This window comes from Callorhinus ursinus, unplaced genomic scaffold (genome assembly GCF_003265705.2).
Source record: "Callorhinus ursinus isolate GAN/ISIS: 27379988/994484 unplaced genomic scaffold, GSC_fseal_2.0 scaffold10, whole genome shotgun sequence".
Taxonomy (NCBI): Eukaryota; Metazoa; Chordata; class Mammalia; order Carnivora; family Otariidae; genus Callorhinus; species Callorhinus ursinus.
Window position 1 is genome coordinate 23,864,970 of NW_027397072.1, and position 24,938 is coordinate 23,889,907.

General features: G+C 53.2%; 1 protein-coding gene across 2 annotated transcripts in view; it reads left to right on the top strand.

Annotated features, from left to right (window-relative positions):
- TOGARAM2 (TOG array regulator of axonemal microtubules 2) overlaps nt 1-22,023 on the top strand; it is a 50,225-nt gene extending 28,202 nt beyond the window's left edge. The window contains exons 14-21 of one of the 2 annotated variants that reach the window (XR_012379547.1): nt 86-321; nt 2,311-2,469; nt 6,312-6,429; nt 6,827-6,921; nt 8,483-8,675; nt 9,617-9,810; nt 16,983-17,069; nt 21,540-21,591. Coding sequence is in view for 1 of the 2 variants with exons in the window: in XM_073896835.1 (XP_073752936.1) it covers nt 86-321; nt 2,311-2,469; nt 6,312-6,429; nt 6,827-6,921; nt 8,483-8,675; nt 9,594-9,810; nt 16,983-17,069; nt 21,540-21,796 (1,362 nt within the window). In the remaining variant the exon portion in view is untranslated. Of the gene's footprint in view, nt 1-85; nt 322-2,310; nt 2,470-6,311; nt 6,430-6,826; nt 6,922-8,482; nt 8,676-9,593; nt 9,811-16,982; nt 17,070-21,539 lie in introns of both variants that reach the window. The other variant, XM_073896835.1, reaches the window with a different exon arrangement.
- Nucleotides 22,024-24,938: the final 2,915 nt, after the last annotated feature.

Consider the following 24,938-nt stretch of genomic DNA (forward strand, 5'->3'; position numbering starts at 1 on the left):
GGGCTGTGCCCCATACTTCGTATGTTCTGGAACCCTTGGCAGGGTCCAGCAGTCCTTGAGGCTCCCTGTCCCATCTCTCTCCTAGGTCACCAACCTCCGCTCCAAAGTGTCCCGCCTGGCCATCAGCACTCTGGGAGCCCTCTTCCGGACCTTGAAGAAGAACATGGACCAGGAGGCTGAGGAGATTACCCGCGGCCTGCTCCAGAAGATGGGGAACACCAGCGAGTTCATTCAGAGAGCCGCCCACCGCTCCCTGGGGGCCATGGTGGAGAATGTGACCCCCGCCCGCTCCCTGGCGGCCCTCACTTCAGTGGGCATCTAGTACGTGGTGGCTCGTTGTCGGAGGGGTGGGTTGGGAAGGTAAGGCAAGGGGAGAGGTCTGGGGATGGGAGAGGAGCAGCCAAACGCAGGAGGTGCCCCACACATGTAGCTGGGGGGAGGAAGACCCCTGCTTCCTGGGGTGCTTCTCTCCCACTTTTCTTGGGCTAGGTTGGGGATATTGAGACGAGCTCAGGGCAGCCCTGAACCTCAGCTGCAAGTGGAGAGCTATGGCGTTCTGTTCAAGGCTGGGGAGTTCAGAGTGTCCGTGGTAACATCCCTGGAGACCGGGCTGAGAGCCAGCCTGCGGCCCGTGTGCCTCTCCCAGGGGATGGGCGTTCTTTCTGATAAAATCAAGGCTGTGAGCAGAGCAAGGCACACAATCTTACTCTAGCTCACACCTCTTGGCCTTTTCCCAGGGAGGAGGAAGGTGCTTGCCTACCAAGGGAGGCTTTCTGCAGCCAGATTTGCTTTCACCTTATTCAAAAACCCAGACTAAAGCAAAACCGAAACCATTTCCCAAACCCTTTCTCCCACAGGGCCAAACCTCTCTCAGCCCCAGAGCCACTTGTAACACAGATGCAGGGGCCTTCTGGAAAGCCCCCAGGGTGTGTGGTAGCCACCGCCAGGCCTTTGCTAGCCGCACCACAGCTGGGTAGGAAGGGTGAGGGGCTCCGGAGTCATGTTGCCTGGGTTCACATCCTGGATTGTTACTTAACTTCTCTGTGCTCAGTTTCCTCATCTGTGAAATGGGAATAATAATGGTGCATACCTCTTCAAAGTGTGAGGAGTAAATGAATGGATTCATGAAAGAGCGCTCAGAACCATGCCTGCCTTTACCGTAACATTCACTGAGAGCTCACTGTGGCTGCCACTAACTTGGGAGATGTTATTTGTCCTTTTTTCTGGATGCCTCCCTTCGCTCAACTTGCTCACCTGCAAAATGATGCTAATAGTGGCTTATGGAATCGAACAGATAATAGATGGGGGGTGTTTAGCAGGGTGCCTGGCTCTGAGGCTGTGCTAAGTACAAGCTGAGGCAATTGATCATTGTTTTTTTTTTAAGATTTTATTTATTTATTTGACAGAGAGAGACAAAGCAAGAGAAGGAACACAAGCAGGGGGAGTGGGGGAGGGAGAAGCAGGCTTCCTGCTGAGCAGGGAGCCCGACCTGGGGCTCGATCCCAGGACCCTGGGATCATGACCTAAGCCGAAGGCAGATGCTTAACGCCTGAGCTACCCAGGCGCTCCAATTGATCATTGTTGCAAGAAGCAGGGTCTGGTGTCTAAAGAACTGTGGGCACTCAGGCCCTGTTTGAAAGAGTGAAAAAGAAACAAGTGACATTCTGATGGGTTTCCCCTGTTAGGGTTACCAAATCACCCATGGATCCCCTGTCCCTCCCTCCTGTCTCAGCTCACTTGGACAAACGTGCAGTTAGCTCCCACTAAGTGTGGGCATGTGCCAGGCACCAGCAGGGCACAGGATTCCACTGGGGGGAAGGAAGCTGGGCGCCAGCTCCCCGGGAGCTCCTCGCCCGGCTGGGGAGCCACAGGGGTGCACCTGTACTTCCCAGGGGACCAGGACAGCCCTAGCCCCAGGGAACATTCTGCCGAGGGGGTTGGGGAGGGCAGAGAAGGAGACAGGGATTGGGTAGGATCTTTCTAGGTGGGGAAAAGGTGGGGAGGGGAAACACGGGCTCAGGAAAGCACAGAGGTGGTGAGCACCTGTGTGTGTGTGTGTGTGTGTGCAGAGCACCACGTGGCTGTAGGCGCTCCTTCCTTCTCCTGTCGTTACCACTGTCATCCTGGGTTCTATGATCAGGACGTGACTCCTCTTTTCTTGAAGAGTCCCTGTAGTCCATATGAGAGATTGCGGAGCCCATCACGGCATGAAACACGGAGGCACAACTCTAGGTCCACGTGCGGCAGTCTGGGGACCCCACACCCCATTCCTTGTCTGCACCCTTGACTGGGATTGTATTTTTTTTTCAGCCACCGAAACCCCTCAGTCCGGAAATGCACTGCCGAGCACCTCTCAGCCGTCCTGGAGCAGATAGGTGCCGAGAAACTTCTCTCGGGCACCAGGGACAGCACGGAGATGCTGGTGCGCAACCTGGTGAGGCTGGCGCAGGACTCCAACCAGGACACCAGGTGATGCAGGGCCAGGGGCTGGGGGCTGCCTAGCCGGCCAGCCCGGGGCAGATAAGGCAACCAGCCAGCCCTAAGGGCCCTGGCCTGCACAGCTCAGCTTCCCTGGGGCCATGGGAGGGATGGTCAGACAGATCGCAGCTGTGTCCTTCCCTTATGGCCGCCATCCATCTCTCTCCACCGGCATAGCCAGGCCTGGAGGAATGGCCGGCACTGCACGCCTCTAGTTCTCCCTCTCTCGCCACTTCTCTCCCCCTGTTCCCGAACCACCCCAGCTCCACCCTCTGAAAGGCCATTCATTCTTTTCAAGGATAGGGAGCAGATCACTCTTCGTTATTACGGACAGGGCAGTGAATAAGAAGAATTAGGCCTCTGCTATCCTGGAGCTCACCCCTAGTCGGGTGGACAGATAATAAACAAATAAATTATTATGGTCACTTCAGATAGAGATAAGGGGTACAGAGAGAAGAGCACCACGGTGGCGAATGGGGTGGTGGCTCCTTTGATGGAGAGTCGGGGGAGATCTTTCAGAAGAGTGACACTGGAGTTGAGAACTGATGGGCCAGCAGGAGCCAACTCACTGGGGGTCCGGGGTGTGAATGTGCCAGCAACGGAAATGTACAAAGCCACCCCCCCCCCCCCCCCCCCCCCGGATGGGAGTATGCTCGGTACTCTGGGAGCAGGAAGGCTGGGCTGCAGGGCGCCCTGGCGAGTGGGGCAGGGTGGACGGGCGATGAGACGGATGAGGGCCCCTCGGGCAGCGGTCAGGAGACAGGATTCTGGCTGGGTTGTGACCGGAGGCCACTGCAGGATCTTTAGTAGGAGTGTGAGAAGATATTCGACGGTGTAAAGCAGGAGAGTGATAGAACCTGATTAGCGGTCTTGGAAAGCTAGGGTGAGGGTCCAGGTAATCACACTCCTTAGTCCCCGGGACACTGTGGCCAGGTCTGGAGACCACGCCACGTCCGGTACACCTCCACAGGGCATGTCCCCCCTGCCTTCCGTGCTTTTGTACAGACGAGAGCGCGCCCTCCCCACCGCAGCGGTGCTCCACGGAACAGCCTCCCACATGCTCCCTGGTGGAGCCCCGGGAGAATGTCTGGGAATATTCCGCCGGGGGCAGGACTGTGGTCAGGGGCATGTGTCCACCTAAGCCGCCCGAGCATCGTGGGGAGCTCTTGAGCACACCGCGCCCCTCCGCTTCCCTCCTTTGGGGCCAGTGCCTACGTCCTCATGACCTTGCGGTATCTGGAGTTCTAATTTTTATTGATCTAATGGGTAAAAGTGCCAGCTCATTATTATTTCTGAGTGCTTTTTGCCCCTGGTTACTAGAGTTTGTGTGTCTTTAAATGCTCGCTGTCTTCTTGATTTTTTTTTTTTTAATCTTTCTGGCTGCTCATTAGAGGATTGATAGTAGGGGAGGGGGCCAGGATGGAGAAGGGACACCAGACAGATGGCTACTCCCCAGTCCCTGCCAGAGGTGCTGGAGGCTAGCAGAGGGGAGGGGAGAGCTGGACTGGGGTGTCTTTTGAAGGCAGAGCCAACAGGATGTGGGTGGTGAGGCTTTCAAAGAGAAATCAAAGATGATGCTTGAGTTTTTAAGCTGAACAATTGGGTAAATGATAGTGTCATTTACTGAAATGAGGAACATTGGTGGGGAACTAGAAGGTTCTGCTTGATTTGTTTTTAGTTGTTGGGAGGGGGATGGACATTCAGATCTAATGTCTCTCCAGCTGGAATGTCGCCCTCCATTCTGACCTCTCTCACATTGCCGGCGTTGACGACACTCCACTTTCCTTCTTGGCACCTGTGCTTCCGGTGTCCATGGACCTACACTCCCTAGTTCCCCTCTTCCTCTATGGCCGCCTCTCCACCTGCCTGCCCTCGGGATGTAGATGGCCGCAGGAGTGTCTTCATTTTTGTCCTCTTACAACTTTCCCTGAGTACTGTCACCATTTCCGTGGCTCCAGCCACAGCAACTCTGATGCTTCGTAGGGTCTCCCTCCAGGCTACCCCTTCTCTGAGCATCAGTGCTTTACCTCTAAAGCCTCTGGAGGACCCATCACCGCTGCCAGATGTCCCACTGTCATCTTCGGTGCAGAATTTCCCTGAATGAACCCATCGCCTTCTCCCCAAGCCTGTTTCTCTGGCTGTGTTCCTTCTACTCTAAAAAGTCGCTATTATTTACTGAGTCATCTAAGATGCAGAATGGGGACCTTCATACTTCATTGATTCTAAGACACACAATTTCCCCCACCTTTTAATATCTTACACTCAGAGGCGTCTCACAGTTGCTGCTGGCCAGGCAGCAATTCTGATTTGGGTCTTAACTCTCTGCACATTCTCAAACGTGGGCATTATTGCTCATAGCATAAACCTTTGAATTATAGTGTGCATTGTAGGAATTAAACTAGGAGCCTTGCTCGTTGCCTTTTATATTTATTTTAAGAAGTCACCATGGATGCTCTGTGGGGACTTGTTGAGTTTAATTGCTCCCTAAAATGTCTCAGAAATATTACACTATTATTAGGCACTGAAATGAAAAGTTATAGTGTATGAGAAGAGGCATGGAACTAGAGCAATGGGACATAAATTAGATATGAATGCAAACAGTCATAGAAGGAACAACCCAAATTCCGCACTTCCTTACAGGCAACCACCAAGTAGTTTACCCAGCCTAAGGAAGGAAGGGCACTGCCTGTGAGTAACGTTACCTCTGTTTCTGAGATATACACGAAAGTGTTGCCTTCCCACATGGGGCAGTGTCGTTGAAGGTAGTGGAAATTGCCAGTGCTTTCTATTTTTTTTTTCCTCAGTGGAAAATAATCAATGGTGCATTTTATAATCAATGGAGTCTTGGGTTGAGGGAAATAATGACTGCAGATGTTTCCTGCTCCACCTCCGATCAGCTCCCAAGCCCTGCAGTCTCCACTTTCTTAGCAGGTCCCGAGGCTGACCTCCCCTTCCTCCTCCCACTCTCTGGACTGTCACAGTGGCCTCTTAACAGGTCTCCTGGCCCCCACCTTGCCACCAGAGATGTGTCCTCCACACTGCTGCCAGAGACTTTTCCACTAAAGTGCAAATCTGGTCATTCCGCAGCTTCCCGTTGTCTGTGCTTTAAAGCCCAGCTCCTTCACATTTCCAGAGATTGGGTCATATCCGCTCCAGGCCCTACCTGCTGTTTACCAACCACACGCCTGCTAACGTGTCAAATTGTATTACAGACCCTGGAATGACCCCCACCTCCACCCCCCTTCCCCCCTGATCCCAACCCACTTGTGAACTCCTACTCCTCTTTTGAGTCCCAATCTAAGCGTCACCTCTTCCATGAAGCCCTCTTTGATTTCCTCCCCCACCCACTGCTGTTCGCTAGGTGGAGCTGACCACTTCTTTCCAGACTGCCCCCCCTCCCCCGCACCCTTCCTCAGACTTCTAGATGCCTCATACTAGAAGAAGTTAAGTACATTTTGGTATAGTCATCCAATGGAATATTATGAATCCACTAAAAAGGATGATATGGGAAGATGATTAATGATGAAGTAAGAAAAGCCAGAGGCAAGTTGTATATACATTCTGGTATCAACAAAAATGTATATGCGTCAAAAAGGCTACAAGAAAATATGTGAAAATTTAATAGTGGTTTTCTCTTGGTAATGGGGCTACGGATGATGTTTATTCCTTTATGAACCTAGTTTTTAACTGTCTTAATTAGCAATTATGGTCTTAATTAGAAAAAGTATCAAAAACTCTTTTACCACAATTACAAAACTCCTGTAAATCTGTAAAGCAGATTTATGATGCATTTCTATGGCTGTTTCTTCATCCCTCTCTTTCTCATGCGGCAGGTTTTATGGCCGCAAGATGGTGAATATCTTGATGTCGAATACGAAGTTTGATGCATTTCTGAAGCAGAGCCTCCCGTCTCATGACCTACGGAAGGTCATGGCGGCTATTAAGCAGCGGGTGAGTTGGTGGCCTGAGCAGGTGGGGGTGGGGGGGGTGTGGGGGAGTTCAGAGCTGAGCTGGGGAGGGGAGTGGGGTGTGCATTCCAGAGATTCCATTTCACCCATAACCCCTGCCAGGTGGGATAAGGGTGGTTTCCTTCCCCTGTGCTCAGACCTGGCTCTGCCCCTCTCTGCCGGTGTGCCTTGAGCCACCCTGGGCACGTCCACACTGTCTCCTGTTAAATGGAGATCTTGACCCCTGCCCCGACTACCAGTGGCCTGGAATGCTCAGTTTTGCCCTCAGAAGCTCTGCCAGGTGGAAGGGGTTATTCCTGTCGCTATGGTCTAGCCTAGAGTGGTTGGCAGTTCCCCGGAGGGCCACCCCTTCGGCTCATATTCTGTGTGCCTTTTTCAAGGGAATAGAAGAAAGCGACGGACTTCCATCTGCCAAGGGCCGCAAGGTGTCGAGGAGTCTGGTGCTGGGTGAGGACGGGCTGCCCAGCGAGGATGGGTATGGCTGCTCTTGTCTCTCTGGGGCTCCACATCCAAGGCTGCCGATGGAGATGGCCCACTGGCCCTGGGCAGGGGTGGCTCTGGGAGGCTGTGTGGATCTGGGCTACGGTGGAGACCTAGTTGGGTCTGCAGCACTTGTGGGTGAATTTAGAACAGGGGTTCCCCACCCAAATCTCAGGGAGACCAAATCCCGGGATCGGAAGCACCGGCGGGAGACGTTGGTTTCTGCAGTCCTGCGGGGTGGGTGTAATGGCACTAGTCCGCACGGGGCGTGTTGCTGGCCAGGCTGTCTGCCCCAGCTCAGAGCTTCTCCACCCACTCCGAGCCGCTCATCCTGTCGCCGTCAGGGCAGCCTGGGGTGAGTTTCGAGGCAGAGCTGGGGCGAAGGCAGGTGCGAGGGAACGGGTGAGGAGGCTGGAGGGTGGGTGCTGGCAGGAGCAGAAACAAGGCAGAAACTCTCTGGTCACTGAGGTGCCTGAAACTCAAAATTCTTCTCCCTAGCAGGCGCTCAGGGAAACCCCCACTACCTGTTCAAGACCAGCTTCCTGCTGTCCCCCACACCTGGTCTCCCCGTCAGACCAGGGCAGCTCATCCTCCTTGCCCGACACCCACCCCCCCCCCCCCCCCCCCCCCCCCCCCCCCCCCAGCCATGCTCTGTCCCCTGCTGTGTCTCTGCTTATGCCACACCGCCTGCACCTGGAACATGCCTATTTCTTCTACAGGATCCCACAAGACCCATATTACTGTCACCTCCCCCCAGAGGCTCTCTCTGACACTCTCTGCTCTCTGTTCTTCGGTCTTCTGTCAGCCCCTTGGCTTACCTGCCTCCATTGGTCTGAGAGCTCCTTAAGGCAGAGAACGTGCCTCTCATCTCACTGTCCCCAGTGCCCACGACAGCGCTGGGCACTCAGGGGGCCAACCGCGCGGACCGCAGGAACGAATGACAGCATGGATGACGTTGGGCTCTGTCAGAGGGGACTTGCGTGTAGGGCGCGAGCTCAAAGAGCCACGTTCTGAGCTGGGCGTGGGGGGTAGGAGCGCTGTATGGAACCGCTCTCATGCTGGCTGGACTGGGCCAGAGGCTATGATAGACATGCGCTCTCAGCGCAAGAGAACAGGGCTTCACAGTTCCCTGGTCACTGGAGAAGTACGAGCAGGGCCAAGGCAACCGGATCAGGATAAAGGCACTGGCAAGATCTTCCCTCACTCTTAGCTTAAATGCGCAGTCGCCTCCGGTGGGCTCCCGCCTCTCATTCCCATACCAGCACCTCCCCCTTCTTCACGTGTTTTCTGAAAAGAGGAAAAAAAGGCAGGAAGAGAGGGACCTGTCCCCTGACAAAAGGGTGGGCCTCTAGGCAACCTGATTGCTGTCCCCTGAGGAAACAGGATTTCCAGGGTTCCAGGGCCGGTGTCCTCAAGCCGCAGGCCGAGCCGCTGGGGGGCGGACCAAGCTGCAGGCAGCACTCTTGTCTCGGTCTCACCTGTCTGCGGGCAGGGCATGGGACAAGAGGCGCAGCCGCCCTCTGGGGCTGCCCAGGTCAGAAGTCCCTTCCACACAGGCTCAGCTCCGGCGGCCCTCAGCAGGCGGGGCTTCGCTCCTCCGTGCGCGGCGGCCTCAAGGTGGCGGGGCACCTTTGGGAGCTGACGCGGCTGCTGGAGGCCAAAGAGTACCAGTCTCGGATGGAAGGCGTGGGGCGGCTCCTGGAGCACTGCAAGGCCACGCCGGAGCTCATCACCGCCAACCTGGTCCAGGTGAGTGCTGCCCCAGCCCTGCCCCCCGCCCCCCCGTCTCTCTCCTGTGGGTGCGACTTCAATTTGGAAACCTCAGGACAGAGTTGGACACGGTGCCAGATGCCTCAGGGTAAAGGGAGCCGGAAAAGCACCTGCTACCCGGTTGCCTTGGTGACACTGTGAGACTGCCCGGAAGTAGCTGCGTGGGACAAAGGCCCCGCCTCCTGCCAGGCGCCTTGGGACCACCCAGAGATGTCCTGGGCATCTCTCGTCCCTTTAGCGGATTTATGGCGAGGAGGGTAGAGGTAGAGGGTCCCAGGGCTGAGGGCTGCTCCTGGTCTAGCCAGGCACATGATGTGCTGGGGGCAGAGTATGTGGTTGGCCAGGCGACTGGGCCAGGATGGGTAGATGGGTGGGTTAGGAGCCAGCACAGGCCCTTCACAGACTGGAAACCAGGGCAGATGCTTGCTTCTTCCAGGATCCAGGCTGCTGACGGTCAAGCTATGTAGCACAGTAGTTAAGACACAGGCTCGAAGTCAGCAGACTTGGGCATCCATCCAAGTTCCTTACTAGCTGTGTGATCTGGGCAAATCACTTAAACTCTTTCTGCCTCAGTTTTGGCTTTGTTTTGAATGGTAAACTAAGGGTGGGGACACGTGCCTCATGGATTAAGATCATTCCATGAGAGGGCAGGGTACCCCTAATGAGATGCTTTAGATGCTTTGATGGAATGAGTGCTCAACAGGTGGTTGCTCTTCCCCTCTTGTCCTCCTCCCCTTTTGAGGAGGTAAGCGCCACACCACTGAGAGTGTTCTGGCATAAGTTGGATGACCCTGTCGGGGAGGCAAGAGGAATCCCTGCCAAGGGTGGTTGGTTGGGTTGTGGGCTTCCTGCCCAGCCTGGGTTTCCATGGGCTCTTGGTTTCTCTTCCCTCAATAGGTCTTTGATGCTTTCACCCCAAGGCTTCAGGATTCCAACAAGAAAGTGAACCAGTGGGCCCTGGAGTCCCTTGCCAAGATGATCCCCCTCCTGAAAGAAAGCTTACACCCCATGCTGCTCTCCATCATCATTGCTGTTGCAGACAACCTCAACTCCAAGAACTCGGGGATTTACACTGCCGCGGTGACTGCACTGGATGCCATGATTGAGAATCTGGGTAAGCCTCCTGCCTCCGCCCTGCTTGGCTCTGGTAGGGCGAAGACTCGATCCCTGAGCTCGCCCCAGGGTGGGCTCACCCTTCCCGCTGGGAATCAGCAGAGTGCTGATGGGCACTGGGGGGCTCTCAGGCCAGATGTTTCCCCGAAGGCTGCGTAGGACGGGGTGGGCAGCCCAGGACCTGGTTGGCAGGCTTTCCCATGTCACATCCACCCGAGTGTCCCAAATGGGAGGCGTGGAGGATAGATGTGTAGATGATCTAGTCTTGCCTCCTCAGAGTACATGTGACAGAAATGACTCATCCAGGGTCACACAGTACCGCAGTGATTGAGCCAACAGGGCATTGAAGGAAAAATGGGTCCGGATTGCCAGGAAGAAGCTGGAAGCATCGCCAGCAATGTTTTTAGATGTAGCGATGATAGCGGTGGGGGTGGCTTGTAGGGGATGGCGGTGAGACAGCAGAGCAAGCCTGCTGGAGAGGACAAAGTGGACGGGCAGGTGGGCCTCCTTGATTGTCTGGTATAGGAGTGGGGCTGGGATCCCATTGGCTTTTGAGCGTGGAACGAATGAGAGTTGCCTTTGAGGAAGACTGTTCGGGGCCAGGGCTCAGGGTGGGAGGAATCTGGGTGAGGAGTAGGGAGTGAGGGTTGGGGGTGGAATGAAACGGGAAAAAGGAGTGAGCTATGGGAGACACATCAGGAATGGTGAGAGCTTCTCAGTTCCTGTGTGCTTTGCACTAACACATCTTGGTTCTCCAACACTCCTAGGTGGGATTTTGGGTGCATCCACTTCTGCTTGTCATTCTTTTCTCAGATGCTTAGAAGGCGATATTTGGCACGTCTAGGACACATACCGAAGTGCAAGTGCATGTGGGACATAGCACCTGAGTAGTCATGTCCAGAGCAGAGGAACACTGAGTTTTCACAAACCACTCTTGCCACGATGTAAGGAAGCTCGTGACCTGAGGACCACCTGTGCTGGTCTTGTTGCTGTATGTCCCCATGAGCACAGAGCCACGTCCTGCCTTTAAGACCCATAGAGCATCCCCATGGTGAGGCTGCAAACACCGCCAGGCACCCCTCCCTTCCCAGTGCCCACACCCTGTGGGAGCCCAACTCCCTGGGGCTGGACGGCAGCTGTGTCCTTGGCTGAAGCTTCCAGAAGCAGTTTCAGTTACAAATCAAAGGCCTGGTCAGGCCCTTCTCTGCCTTTCGAGTCCATAAATACTGTCAATTTCCTCTCTTCATCTCAAAGGGAATTTATGATTTGCTGAGTTTGTTGCTGTAGAACAAACAATATAAATCCAGCTTTAAATTACGGCTTGTTCTCAGTGCTGCTCTGGGTAAGTGAGATTGCTGTTGCCAATAACCAAGGCTCTTGGCAAATCACTGCAGGCCCTGGATTTATTGGGAAAACCTGCACCAAGCAAAATAGGTTTTAGCTATTTGAAGAGGCTAAGCACCCTTGTTGGCAGAGAGGCGCTTTTAACCCTTCCCTCTCCGGGTGTTAGTTTCCACTTTCTGCCACTGGGCCATCCTCCTAGAGCACGCAGGAGCTCTGGAGCTTTGGGCTGCAGAATCTGGTGTCTTGCGTTGTCCCAGGACTCAGGCCTTCTCTACCTGGGGCCCTGTTGTACCTACCTGGGCTGGCCATCCTGGAAAGGGGGCCTGGGGCTGGCCTGCTTTTTTTTTTTTTTTTTTTTAAGATTTTTATTTATTTGTCAGAGAGAGAGAGCACAAGCAGGGGGAGCAGCAGAGGGAGAGGGAGAAGCAGGCTCCTCACTGAGCAAGGAGCCCGATGTGGGACTCAATCCCAGGACCCTGGGATCATGACCTGAGCCGAAGGCAGACGCTTAATGACTGAGCCACCCAGGCGTCCCTAGCCTGCTTTTGTCATCTGACTACACCTTGAGTCAGGTTGCAGCCTCCAGGAAGATGCCCATAGTTGTCCTTTCCTCCTGGGACAGGGTCTCCTTGGAAATGGCTGATGATGCCCCTTCTGGCCCATCAGCCAGAGGATCTATGTGGGGAGAATGGAGGCAGGCGTGAGGGATACTATTTTCCTCTCTAATCCTTAGGTCAGTGTTAGGCTGGAATGGAATGTTGTTGGCCTCGAAGAGTTGGATGGAGCCCAGCAAACCCCTGGCAAAAAAGCTCCTGTGGGGCCCAGAGGGTGAAGCCCAGGGTCTTGGCTCTGGGTCATTTTGAGCAGGTGCAGCAGTGGGCTCTCGAGGCCACGTGGCTGTGCTGTGAGCCATACCCATTCTGCCCAATGAGCAACTTTGGTTTTGGAAGTGTTTTTTTTTTTTTTTTAAGATTTTCTTTATTTATTTGAGAAAGCATGAGTGTGTGTGTTGGGGGGGGGATGGCAGAGGGAGAGGGAGAAGCAGACTCCCTACTAAGCAGGGAGCCCCAGGGACCAGGGAGCTCCGAGGACCCTGGGATCATGACCTAAGCCGAAGGCAGACACTTAGCCAACTGAGCCACCCAGGTGCCCCCGGAAATGTTTTTAACGATGAAGTGACCAGCTGATTTCTATATCTATGAAGGGCAGAAGTGGAGGGGTGTAGATCGCCAGTAAGAATTCATCACTGCCAGGGAGTACCTAGGGTAGAATCAAGCTCTCTCTGGGAATGGTTCTCATCTGCCTGGAATGGTCTGAGTCTGACCTGCGGAAGGAAAAATGGATGCAGGTCACTAAATTTCCCACTGTCCCAGGGGATTGGGTGGTAGAAGCAGAGACTGGAGCAGGAGTGGCAGAAGGGAAGGGGTGTAAGTCTTCCTTTCCATTTCATCCTGGTGGCTCCAGTCCACCCTCAGCATCCCGAGGCCCCTCCTGGAAGTGGCTTGGAGCCCTTTGAGCAGAGGGAGCTTTCTCCTAAGCCTAGTGTCATCCCCCTCAAGGGATCCAGCCTCCAGGCTGGAGAGGAACCATGAAATGCTGTGAAATACTTAAATGTGGAGAGTCACAAAGGAATGTCTCAGCATATTATGGTTTGTTCCCCACTCAACGGGGGCCATGGGGACCGAGAACACAGCCGGGGGAGTCCATCTTCTGGCACAAAGTCCAGATGGCACAGCCAAATTGGGAGGTTGGCTTTCTTAGGCAACCTCTTAGGGTCCCTCTTGATTCTGAAATTCAGTGATAAGTTGACTCATCAGCCACCCCATCTCTTCCAGTTCCTTGGTCTTCCTGAGGGTGTATGGGGTGGGTGGTATGGTGGTCGACAGAGCAGGTAGGGATTTCTGCCCATGTCCCCTTTTTCAGAGGTGGTGAGGAAGGAGGCATGTGGGTACCTTGCTCCCTGACCTCTGCCTTTCGTCACTGCCTGCCTGGGGACCTCTCCAGAAAGGACCCTGGAGAGGCATCCTTTCTACTCAGCACCAAGACCTTCTGATTTCAGGGGAGTTATTCTGGGGATCAAGGCAGTTCCTGAGCAGACTGGCTGGTTCTGTCTTTGGGCCCTGTTACCAGGTTAGCTATAGAAGAAACTTCACTAATTAAAACATCAGGCTGCTGACAGCCCACTCCCTCCTGGTCAGACTGAGCGTCAAAAGGAGTTCTCTTAATTTAGCACAGCCCCCAGCCAGTGCTGGAGAGAGCAGATAAGCTCTGAAATGGGCAGCTTCAGATCTACTTTTGTTATTTTGCTCTGCTGACTCTAAATTCATTACCTTATACAAATCATATGACCAACATGGTATTGTTCAGGGAATTTAGAAATTCATCCAAGGTGCCCCTCTAGTGTACCAGCTGCTTAAAAATCTCTCTTCTCTTTCTTGTCTACATGTGTACACATTTCCCTGGTTAAAGATTGTAATGTAAATACAACTTAGACTTTGCTTCTTTCATTTAACTGACCAGTTTTTCATGGTACCATGCAGCTTAGCTTAAAAATATAAAGTTTATTTTCCACCATGTAGAAGTCATACTTGTTCATTATTGAGAAAATGGAAAATACAAAGCATTGGGAAGGAAAAATTTGAAAGCCCCTCATTTTTAGTCTCAACTTCTGGAAGAGACCATTATTAACATTTGGCACTTTTCATTTCAGATATTTTTTTCTGTGCCTATTTGTGTCAAGTCATGATGATATTATGCATTTAAATTTGCCTCCTGCTTTTAAAAAAAAGCAGAGCGTAAGCCTTTATGTATGATTACACACTTGAGTCACTTTTAACAGCTCTATCCCATGCCTAGACCATAGCTTGCATTTTTCTGTTTAAATGGATTGTTCCCACTTTTCCTGCGTTGAGTGGACCTAGTTTTGGAGGCTGTGTGACATGAGATTCACAGAGTCCTGTGCTTATTGTCGGGGATCCACTTGGACCCCAGTTTCTTTGCTGTCACTATCCATGATACCATACTTTTCATGCTTTTAAAACAGTTCTTCTCTGGCTTTCCAGGAGCCTGAGGATGACGTGGTCTGGTGGCTGTGGGGCTCGGCCACATGGGGCAGGTGCGAGGCCCCATAGACCCCTGCCCCCTAGCAGAGAGGGAAGGCAAGGCCAGGGAGGATAAGTGTGTGGCCTGCCAGCTGTGGCTGTTTGCTTGCCCTGTGTGGGCAGCACCGAGGCCCGCTGTGGTTTCTTTGTAACATAGCAGAGGGACCCATGAAAAACTCGGGCTAACGGAGCATGGATCTTTAAGGTTTCAGGTTAGATTCCAGCCTCTTAATGGTCTTTCCACCATTCAGGTTGCTGGGCTTTTGGAGCATTTTTGGGTAATGATAGTAAACAGTAGCAAAGATAACTGATACTTACATAGTAATTACACACTCAGGGCACTATCCTAAGCATCATAACATGAGAGCAGCTCTAAGAGGAAGATATGAGTATTATCGGCTTTTTATAGATGGGTAAACTGAGGTGTAGGAGGTTCTGTCCAATGTCAACACAGAGAAATGTGGAAGAGTTAAGGATTCAGCCCAGGCCACCTGGACTCAGAGCCCACACCCCTCACCGTATACTTTCCCGCTGCTCAATAAGCCTGGGTGTGACCTGGAAGGCGAGCCATCACCACAAAAGCAGACGGCGGGAGAGAGGCCAGCTACTTGGGGCGTTGAGCTCTGGGGTTTATAAACCAGCTCGGGCATGCTTAATGTCTCTGCTTTAACACTCCCTGTAGTCCTGGAGCATTTATTGAGCACCTGTTGTGTGCCAGGGACATGGGAGCATGATCTGGCACAGATGTCTGCTGGATGTGCATTTTCAAGTACCCCCAAGTTCTTCACCTCTCTCTGGCTCTGGGAGGCCACATCAGCCACCAGGAGCGGGGAGACCCAGCTGTGTCCAGAAAATGTCCTGGACTGAGTGTTGTTGGGGAGAGCAAGGAGGCAGATGTCCTTGTCTTTTGAGGTGAGCTCATGGCTAATGATGGGGTGGGACAAATAGAAGCACCTGGAAACAATGCAGGTGACATTGATATAAAGACCTATTCTTACACAATTACAGATTTACCAAGACACCCTGAGACCACTTCTTGCTAACTGCAATATTCTAGAGGCGGGCCTCTCTTTTATTTCCCAGAACGAATTATTATTATTTTTTAAAGATTTTATTTATTTATTTGACAGAGAGAGACACAGCGAGAGAGGGAACACAAGCAGGGGGAGTGGGAGAGGGAGAAGCAGGCTCCCCACAGAGCAGGGAGCCTGATGTGGGGCTCGATCCCAGGACCCTGGGATCATGACCTGAGACGAAGGCAGTCGCTTAACGACTGAGCCACCCAGGCGCCCCAGAACGAATTATTTTAAAGACTCTTGCCTAACTTACGGATGGTGCTTTTGCAAGGAGCAGGGATGTATGTGATGTACACGTGTACATTTTCTCCTCTGTATCCCTTACAGCTCCCAGGAGGAGAGCAAGGGAATGAGCTCTTAGCTAGAATAGTTGCCTGGTGGGAAAAGCGAAGCTTTGATTGCATATCCAGGGGGATGCTGAGGTATTTGAGGGATCCGGAGAAGGTGGAACTTGCCTGGAAAGACTTCCTCAGGTGGGTCTCTAATCTCTGTCCCCTGCTGAGAGACATCTGGCCTTGAGCAGGACAGCCCCTGGGACCCCAGGACACACTTTCTGGGGGCGCCTGTGGTAACACCCATGACAGACCTCCACGACAGGTGCAGGCAGGCCCCGTGGCCATATCCCCCGAAAAGTGGTTTTGTTATTTGCGTTCCATCCCATGGGGTTTTGTGGGGACGGCTGGGGCAGTGTTGGGGGCTGGGTGTGTATCGTCTACATGAGCACGCTTTTCTCAGGTAAAGGGCTACTTTGCTCACCTTGTGTGCCTCTGTGAGGAACGCGGGACTTCAAGTGTAATAGTTTGAGAAACCAGGAGACGTCAGCCAGAACGGGGAAGAACGAGCCGTTTCTAGATTTAGCATCTATGGGATCCTGCTGGGGTTGGCTTTAGAAATACAACCGAAGAATGCCAGAGGGCTTCTTTATCCCCAAACATTCCCCACCCTAGTTGCCTGTGATTTCACCATCTGTGGTTCATTTTAATAAACACTCCATTGGCATCCAAATGGGGGAGCCCCCAGTCCTCGGGCCCCACCATGAGCGTGGCTGGGCAGCAAGGAGAAGTGTCTCCTGAAGCCCGATGTGGCTGAGAGCCCAGTGGGTGTCAGGGTGCTGGGACAATTGGAAAAAAAAGTTAAAAATCCCTCCTTCCCCTAACCCTCCTGAAGAGTGGGTTGGGGCATGTGGAGGACAAACTCTCTGGTCTTTACAAGTATGCCGTCTGGGCCCAAGTCTCACACAGGGAGGTTACAATATAAACTATTGAGAGCTAATACACGCCCCCCGTGAATCCCCTCCCCCGACCCAAACAGAGCCAGCCAGAAGCTTCTGCTGCTGGTAGGGTGACCAGCCCTCCTGGTTTGCCCAGGACTGTGAGCAAATGCTCTTTTGCCCCCAAACTCAGCAACTTTGAGGAAGGACAGACAATAGGAACCAGACCTGTGGGAGTAAGTGAAACCTGTTTGGGAGCCGGTGTAACTATATCAGGCCACTCACTCTTCCCCAAACACCCCATTGTGACTCAGAGAATTTAATTCAGCTCCCCGACAGGTCTCCTTCCCTGTGTGGGTGTTGCAGGTACTTGGCACTGAACAGCGGGTGCCATCGCTCGGGCCACGGCATCCTGGCCGCTGACACCCTCCTTCTCTTCCAGACAACTTCTGCCTCCTACAAGCGTTTGCTGGGCGGGTGCGTTTCCTGAGTGGCCGCGCGGTGCTTGAGGTCACGGAACGTCTGTCCGGTGAGCATCCCGGAGCCCCTCGCCCCAGCCTTCCAGTCAGCTTCCTGGCATGAAGCTGAACCACCCACTATCTTAGAACCCCCAAATAATCCAATAATCCTCACAGGGCTTTTAGAAAATTTTTGATAATCTGCTTTTTTAAAAATAATTCCTGCATTACCAAAAGATAATCTTTGGTCTTGACCAAAATGAGGCAGGTTGGTACATACACTAACTCGTTTTTAAGAAACGATGATGCATTTCTTCTTTGCACACAGGACTTCCCCTGGTCCATAGGGTACCTTTGTGTGAATCAGAAAAATCCCCAGCTCTTCTGGGTAGACCCTGGCTCACGGGCATGGGGCTCAGTCAGCAGCAGCCCTGTGGTGAGCATGAGAGCTGTCCCTTCTTGGGCATGCACAGCCTGCAAGGCAGAGCACAGCCTGCAAGGCAGAGCACAGCCTGGATGCCAGCCCTTCACCGGGCGCCCGGGCCCATGTTACGCGGAGTTGGTCTGAGTCTGCTCTGCTTTGTTCAGGCTTTGGCTGAGGAGAGCTTGCTCCAAGCCGATGTCTGCTCTGAGTTTGCAGTCTCGAGTGATTTCTTTCAGGGCTGAAACCTCCTGTGGCCCTTGAGCTGGCAGAATGGAAAGGACACAGGCTTTGTGGCAGACAGACCCATTTGCCACACGCCAGTTCTGGTCTTGGGCAGGTTACTTGGTTTTCTCATCTTTCGTACTTGCCAGAAGCCTCCTCTTCCTTCTTAGGAAGGTCCCATGCAGGAAGGAGGCAGGAGGACTCTGTTCTCTAGACCTCTGAGCACCGCTCCCCCTAACATGCAGACAGGTGGTGCTGCCTCCATGCGTAAATCCTTGCATGGGTTGTCCTCAGGCTAGTGTCTGGCTCCCTGGCCCTCCAGGCTCTGCCCCTTCCCCCGCCTCAGTTGTATGCACTGGATCATTTAATCCTCATAACATCATAAGGAGGGCGTGGGTTCCATGATTATCCCCTTTAAAAAAAAAGATTTTATATATTTATTTGAGAGAGAGAAAGAGTGAGAGCATGAGCCGGAGGGAGGGGCAGAGGGAGAAGTGGACTCCCTGCTGAGCAGGGAGCCTGACACGGGGCTCGATCCCCGGACTATGAGATCATGACCTGAGCCGAAGGCAGATGCTTAGCTGACAGAGCCACGCAGGTGCCCCAATGATTATCCCTTTTATAGAAATAAGGAAACTGGAGCTTAGAAAGGTTAGGTGCCCAAGGTCCTTTGCCGAGAAATCCAGGATTTGTCCCCGGGAGCCTGGCCACAGAGCCTCCCTGAGCAGCCCCTGCCTCTGTCCCCTGGGTACCAGCATGCCAGCCACCCTGCAGAGACGGATCTCTCATCCCCTGTGCCTGCCCACACGTGGCTGGTGGCCTGTGGAGCCCCTTTCTGCCCTTCTTCCTTCTTCCTCTACCTGGGCGGTGCCCGCCTGGTCTGGTGCCAGCCCCTGGGTCTCTTTCTCCCTAGCCCTCCTGCCTGAGTTTCCCGAGCCTCCCAAGAGCAGGTCCCACCCTGTGCCAGCCCCGGTCCGCATTGGGGTGCTCAGCACATGTTGCCTGACTAAGGGTGTCATTCTGCGCCTCCACCCGCCTATCTCTTGCCCTTGGCCTTGCCTCTGTGCCCTGGTTCAGTCCTTCTGGTGTCCCTGGAGTGGACCCTCACCTCCCATCCAGGTGCCAGGCCTTCTCCTTCAAACAGGTGGGGCAAGCAAAGTAGGGTTGGGGGCCACAGTGTCACGATCTTGGTGCCCAGGGGCCATGTAATGGAGACACTTGGCCACCAGACAAGGAACCCTTTTCTCTTGTTCACAATCTGCGTTCTCTGGTTGAAACCCTTACCTGTCCTTGTACAGGTGATATATGGGCCCCAGAGGTGGATGGGTACCTCACTTTAGATTATCCATTTAAATGTAAATATTTTCTACCTGTTTCCAAGAGACCTCAAAGGCAAAAGTTTCTACATAGCTCTCCTGGTAGGTCGGTGTCAGCCAGGAGCCGAGAGGAACATTTCAGTTGACACAAGGTGTGGACTAATAATAGCACAGCTTAACAGGAGTAAATCTTTTGCTAATTACTTCAGCTGCCTTGTAAGCTCCAATTTAATGGGGTTTTCTTCCTCATGATCAGAAGGGCCACTGCCTGCCTTTGCTAACTTGAGAGGCCCACTGCTGTCAGCCAGGTGACCTCCGCCTCCCGGACCCGGGGAACGGGGGCCTCACTGTAGAAGTGAGCTTCCTGGGCCTGTGTGTGATCGCCCGGCTGCTGGGAGGGAGAGAGTTCAGGTGGGAGTGCAGCGTGCCGGGGATGGGGGCTGGTGAGGTGGGGCGGGTGAGGGGCAGGTGAACCTCTCACCGTTTGGTGGGCACAGGGGAGACCTGCCTGGGCCTGGTTCTTGGGATAGTTCTCACCTTGGTTTGCTGGTGGATCCCATGGAGGCTTAGGATGTGGCTAATCAGGATCTTTGGCTTTCTTTTGTTCCCTCTGGCCACACCCCCCCCCCCCCCCCCCCCCCGACCTCTCCCTTGCTCCTCCTAGCTTCCCATCTTGGGGCTGCCCTGGTGGCTTTCCTGGTACCTGTGCCCTCCTCTGAGCCTGTCTCCAGCTTCAGCGTTTCCAGCAGGTCCCGCCTCTGTCCCACTTTATGAAGCTGCTCACCAGCCAACATGGCTGGGCTGATGCCCTGGGTGTAGTCCTGCCTTCCCCAGGAATGAGGACCACCTTTACTTCTGAGGCTTTGGTGACACTGGGGAGCCTCCGGGGAGGCCCCACAGGGTGGGGTGCAGGAACCCTGAGGGTGTGGCTTGAAAGCCAGCGTACACACTCCATGAGAAATGACACTGCTCCAGTGGGCTTTGCTGGGGGCGGGGGGGCAGCTCATCTCTGAACCCCTGTTGTCCCAGCCTGGCCCTGGAGTCCAAGGGGCCCTGTGGGAAACATCCTGGGGGGTTGGATGATGTTACACTACTGAAGGAAGGACAAATTGGAGATTAAAAATAAAACTCCTGGGCACCTGGGTGGCTCAGATGGTTAAGCGTCTGCCTTCGGCTCAGGTCATGATCCCAGGGTCCTGGGATCGAGTCCCGCATCGGGCTCCCTGCTCCTTGGGAGCCTGCTTCTCCCTCTGCTTCTCTCTCTCTCTCTCTCTCTCTCCCCCTCTGTCTCTCATGAACGGATAAATAAAATCTTAAAAAAAATAAAAAAAAATAAATAAAACTCCTCACCAGCCCCTGACATGGGGAACCCCTAGAGACTTGGGGTCACCGAGGGGTGCACAGCATGAGCTTTGGAGTTGAGGCAGGCTCTTGACCTCGTTAGATGTGTGGTCTGGGGCAAGCTCCTTGACCCCTGAGTGCTGGCTTCCTCCTCTACGAGATGGACCAGTGTCCTGCTTCTCGAAGCACTGTGAGGACAATGGAGTCATGCTACAGAACTCTGAGCCCCAGACTCTGGACTCAGGCAGTGTTAGTTCCCCAGGTGTGTCTCAGCGCAGGGAACGTTCCAGTTTCCTTGTTCCATCAATAAGTGAAGGTCCTTTGCTCTCACCAGCACTTTTCCTTTGGTAGGAGGATAGGCAGACTGCACTGATTGGACAGAGAAAGCATTGTTAACATGGATGCCCTCAGGGTAATGTGGCCTGGCTGAAGGCTGGAGGGGCCCCTGTGAAGTGACTTAGGGTTCTCTTGAGGTGGCTTTGACCCTGGCATTTACTCTGGAATGGAAGTTTTGCTGGCAGGGGTAGCCTGCTTGTGGGTTTTTTGGGGACTAAAGAAAAGTAGAGGGCCTTGGAGAACCAGATGCAGGGGGTTCATCACTGAATCAAGGGTCTGTGCAGAGCTTGCGGGTTGACAAAGCACATTGATGCCTCCTGGATTACTGCTGGTCTTGTCGTGGGGTTTGGCATCCAAACACTGGGGAGGCCACACTGGTCCTATCCCCTGCTGGCTGCTTTATTTTTCAGAATGCTTCATTTGAGAGAGTGTTGACTTTTCTCCCTGGTACGGTTTTTCTCTGTTCGTATGAACTCAGAGAGGTGGGAATGTGGATTAAAGTAATACTAGATTGCAGTCCAGGTGTGTCTGCGTCTTTCCTCTCCCCGGGGCTGCAGGGACCAATTGCGACCATCATGGGCTCTGAGTACTTTTGCGTTTGCATACTCATTCCTCCACTGAAAAAAAAACTTAAAAATTGTATTTTATAACTGGCTGGTATAAACATGAATATAAACGAAGTTGGATATCTTCATATTTTTTGCTTTTGATTTTAAAAGAAATCAAGCCATTTTCATGGGCCCCTAAATGTGTCCGAGCCTTAGCTGGTGTGTCTAATGACTAGTTGGCCCTTCTGGGCGGCCTGCCCTTTGGGGGGAATAGAGTTGGTGTCCCAAGAGAGGGCAGCAAGAGAGGGAGAGAGTGCCTGCCTCAAGTCAGTCTCTCCGTTTTCTGTCCAACAGTGCTGGTGGCCTCCGTGTACCCCCAGAAGCCCCAGGCTGTGGAGCGCCATGTCCTTCCAGTCCTCTGGTGTTTCCTGGGCAACATGACCGGGAACGGTGTCCTGCCCGGGCACAGCAGGAACGTCCGCACGGTGGCGCGTCGGCTGTCCAGAAGCCTCCAGGAGCACATGGGCTCCCGGCTGCAGGACCTGGCTGCTGGCCAGCCACGGCAGGTCCTCAGAATGCTCCAGGACCTCCTAGACGCAGCGCCGCCGTGAGGCAGCCCCAACCAACGTCACCGACAGAGGGATGGCATTGGACAGCAAGACAACTGGCAGCTCATACCCCTTTCAACCGGCTAAGAGACGGACCTGAAGTGGGCAGTTGTTATATCTTACCTTATTTTATTTTTACGATGGAGTCTTCTCCAGGTCTACTTTCTCTTAGAGTTCCAGATGTATATAGTATATTTTGAAGTAGAATAAAAGCAGTACTTATTTTTCTAAGGTTTTATTGTCTTGTACTTTTTTAACCTGAGAATTTTTTAATAACTAGGGTTGTCACAAAGGACACAAGACAACAGCAAAACCAGCTGCAGATGGCACGGGGACGAAGAGTCAGGGAGGAAGAGTGTAGCACAGACCCACAAGGTGTAGACCGTGTCTGGGCACGGCCCCCCATCTGTGAGAGGCTGGGCAGCCCTCCACAACCCAGAGACCCTGAGTTGGCCATTCAAATCCAGTTCAGTTGTTATAAGGCTGATTCGAGGTGAGTAGAACAACCCTCTCTGGGGTCATCCTGCTTCTGCCTTAACAAAATCTTCCAAGGGAGGGTTTGACATTTGCGTTCCTGAAAGCCTTTTCTGGAAGCCGGCATTCTGGCTAGTTCTACAGAAGACTAGATGATGCTTCACACTCGAAATACCATCCATGAAAGCACGTGGTGGAGTATAAAGCTACAGGACGTGCAGGGGTCATGTGGGAACTCTGAAATTGCACAGGTGCCCCCCCCCCCCCGCCTCAGGCTGGGTCACGAAGCTGGAGGGGTGTGCTGGATGCAGGATGTGCCAGAACATGAGCAAGCTGAGAGAAGGTGTTGCCCACGGATGCAGCAGCAGGAGAAGTGGGGTCCTGCGGGGAGAGAGGGATGTGTGGGGCTGGGACTCTGGACACAGTAGGAGTGGCTTTGCCTTGTCTGGGGCCCATCAAATTGACCACAGTGTGACCAGGAAGAATTAGAGCTCGGATCATGACCTCAAACACACGGGGAAGGTGAAGGCTGAGGGGCAGCGGCTTGGTCCCAGCCAAGGAACACAGCCAGACCCATAGCAACGCTCTGGGGCAGATCCACATGGCTCAGGCCCTCAGACCCCAGCACCCTGCCAGCAAGTTTTCTGGCAGACCCCACCAGTGGACCCCCTCCACTGTCGCCCACCCCTAGGTATAATATCAGTTCCATATCACTGTTGTGAGCCTCTCCTGAGGAGGATGGCCCAGAGCAGGCTGGGGAGCCCCAAATCAACTTACATATTTCCAAGTTCATGGGTACCCCTGGCTGAGAAAGCCACTTTTTCATCTTGCCTATGTCTCCTCGTGCAGCCAGTCGGGCCCCCACCCTCCCAATGCCCTGGGGTGAGGTTGGTATGGCACAATCATCCTGGGACTTGGGCTTTTAATAGGTGGCATAAGTGTGACTTTGAGTAATTCTAGCCCCAGTAGGAGCTGCTTCTCACTAATTGTGACCCCAGCAGGGGCTTCCCAGCAACCGCCCTCCCTTAGGCTGATTCTGACTGAACCAGGTTAAAGGCCTGCTAGACAAGGGGGCATCAGAGATGCCCAAGAGGCTGATTTGTAAATGTTTGTAAAGTTTTACACCATTTAATTAATTGTGTTTGCTTGGAGTTTGGACAGACTCTGGTTTGGACGGGGAGACTGACATTTTCGGCTTGTCAAGATCCTAGAACCTGTACGAACCCAAGGATGCAGAGTCTGGCAGGGATTTTGTAGGCAGAGACTAAGCTCAAAGGCATTGTCTTGTCTTCTATGCGCATCTTCAAAATGGAAGCTTCCAACCCCCTGTGCTCTGTACCCACCCTCCGGGGTAGAGGTGTTTAAAACAACTGAAAACAGCTGAAAAGCAAAGAATAACTCTGCAGGGTTCTGTTTTCCTTCACTATTTTAAGTTTAAATCTAGTCTCTGGGCAGCTGGGCTCTGTGGGCAATGCCTCTGGCCCAACCCCACTGGGGAGGGGCCAGGTGGTTCTTGGTGGGTGGGGTGGGGTCTCCAGAAATTTCAGTGTCAAAATGTTTCTTACGAAATTAGCTTAAATTTTTTTCTAAGATTTATTTATTTTAGAGAGAGAGAGAGAGTGGGGTAGAGGGGCAGAGGGAGAGAGAGAATCTCAAGCAGACTTCCCACTAAGCTTGAAGTGCGACAGGGAGCTCGATCTTACAACCCTGAGATCGTGACCTGAGCTGAAATCAAGAGTTGGGCACTTTACTGACTGAGCCACCCAGGCTTCCCCCACATCATCACTTTTAAAGCCTGGGCCTGTGAGGAGGAGGCAATGAAGATGGAGGGCTGGGGGCGGGGGTGGGGGAGGGTCCGAGCGGAGCCTGCTCCATTCTCTGCTAAGCTGTGTGTGCAGCCAGGAACTCTGCCTCCCTAAGATGCTCTCGGGGCTGGGAATACAGCTTCTAGCTATGCGAGGGCTCCCCTCTCCCTCCAGGGTAGGAATTAAGGACTAGACTTGTCTGAGAACAGGTAACTGCTTCGGAAATTTCTGGGGCTTGAGGAAAAGCTGCCTCTAGGCCCTTCTTCCTGGCTTGTTTTCTTTTTCCTCTCGCTCTGCCTCAGCATCTTCCCGGGAGACAGAAAGAAATACTGATGTGGGGCCTCACCCCCAGGGATTTTGATTCAGTTGGTACAGTGCAGGGCCCAGGGTGCTGTCTCCCCGCCCCCCCGCCCCCCCTCAGCTTTATTGCAATATAATTGACGTAGAACATTGTGTGAGTCGAAGGTGTACAAAGTGTTGATTTGATACATTCTGTCTTGCAAAGTGATCACCCCCATAGCATTAGCCAACACCTCCATCCCATCCCATAACTACCATTTCTTTTTTTTGTTGCGTTTCATACTCTTAGCAACGTTCAAGTAGACAATATAGAATTATTAGCTGTAATCACCATTCCATACATTAGGTCCCCAGAATTTGGATCTTCTAATTGGAAGGTTGTCCACTTTGATTATGTCCCCATTTCCCCTATTAGGCAGCTGGCTTGGAGAAGCTGTGCCCGAACCACCTGTTTCCTGCTGGGCTCCGCAGTCCCTTGGGGGGGGGGTGCGGGACAGCATCACCTCTGGGGCTACTCACCAGGTGGGCGTTTCTGGGTCTGGGACCAGTAGACCAGTTTGGTCCTT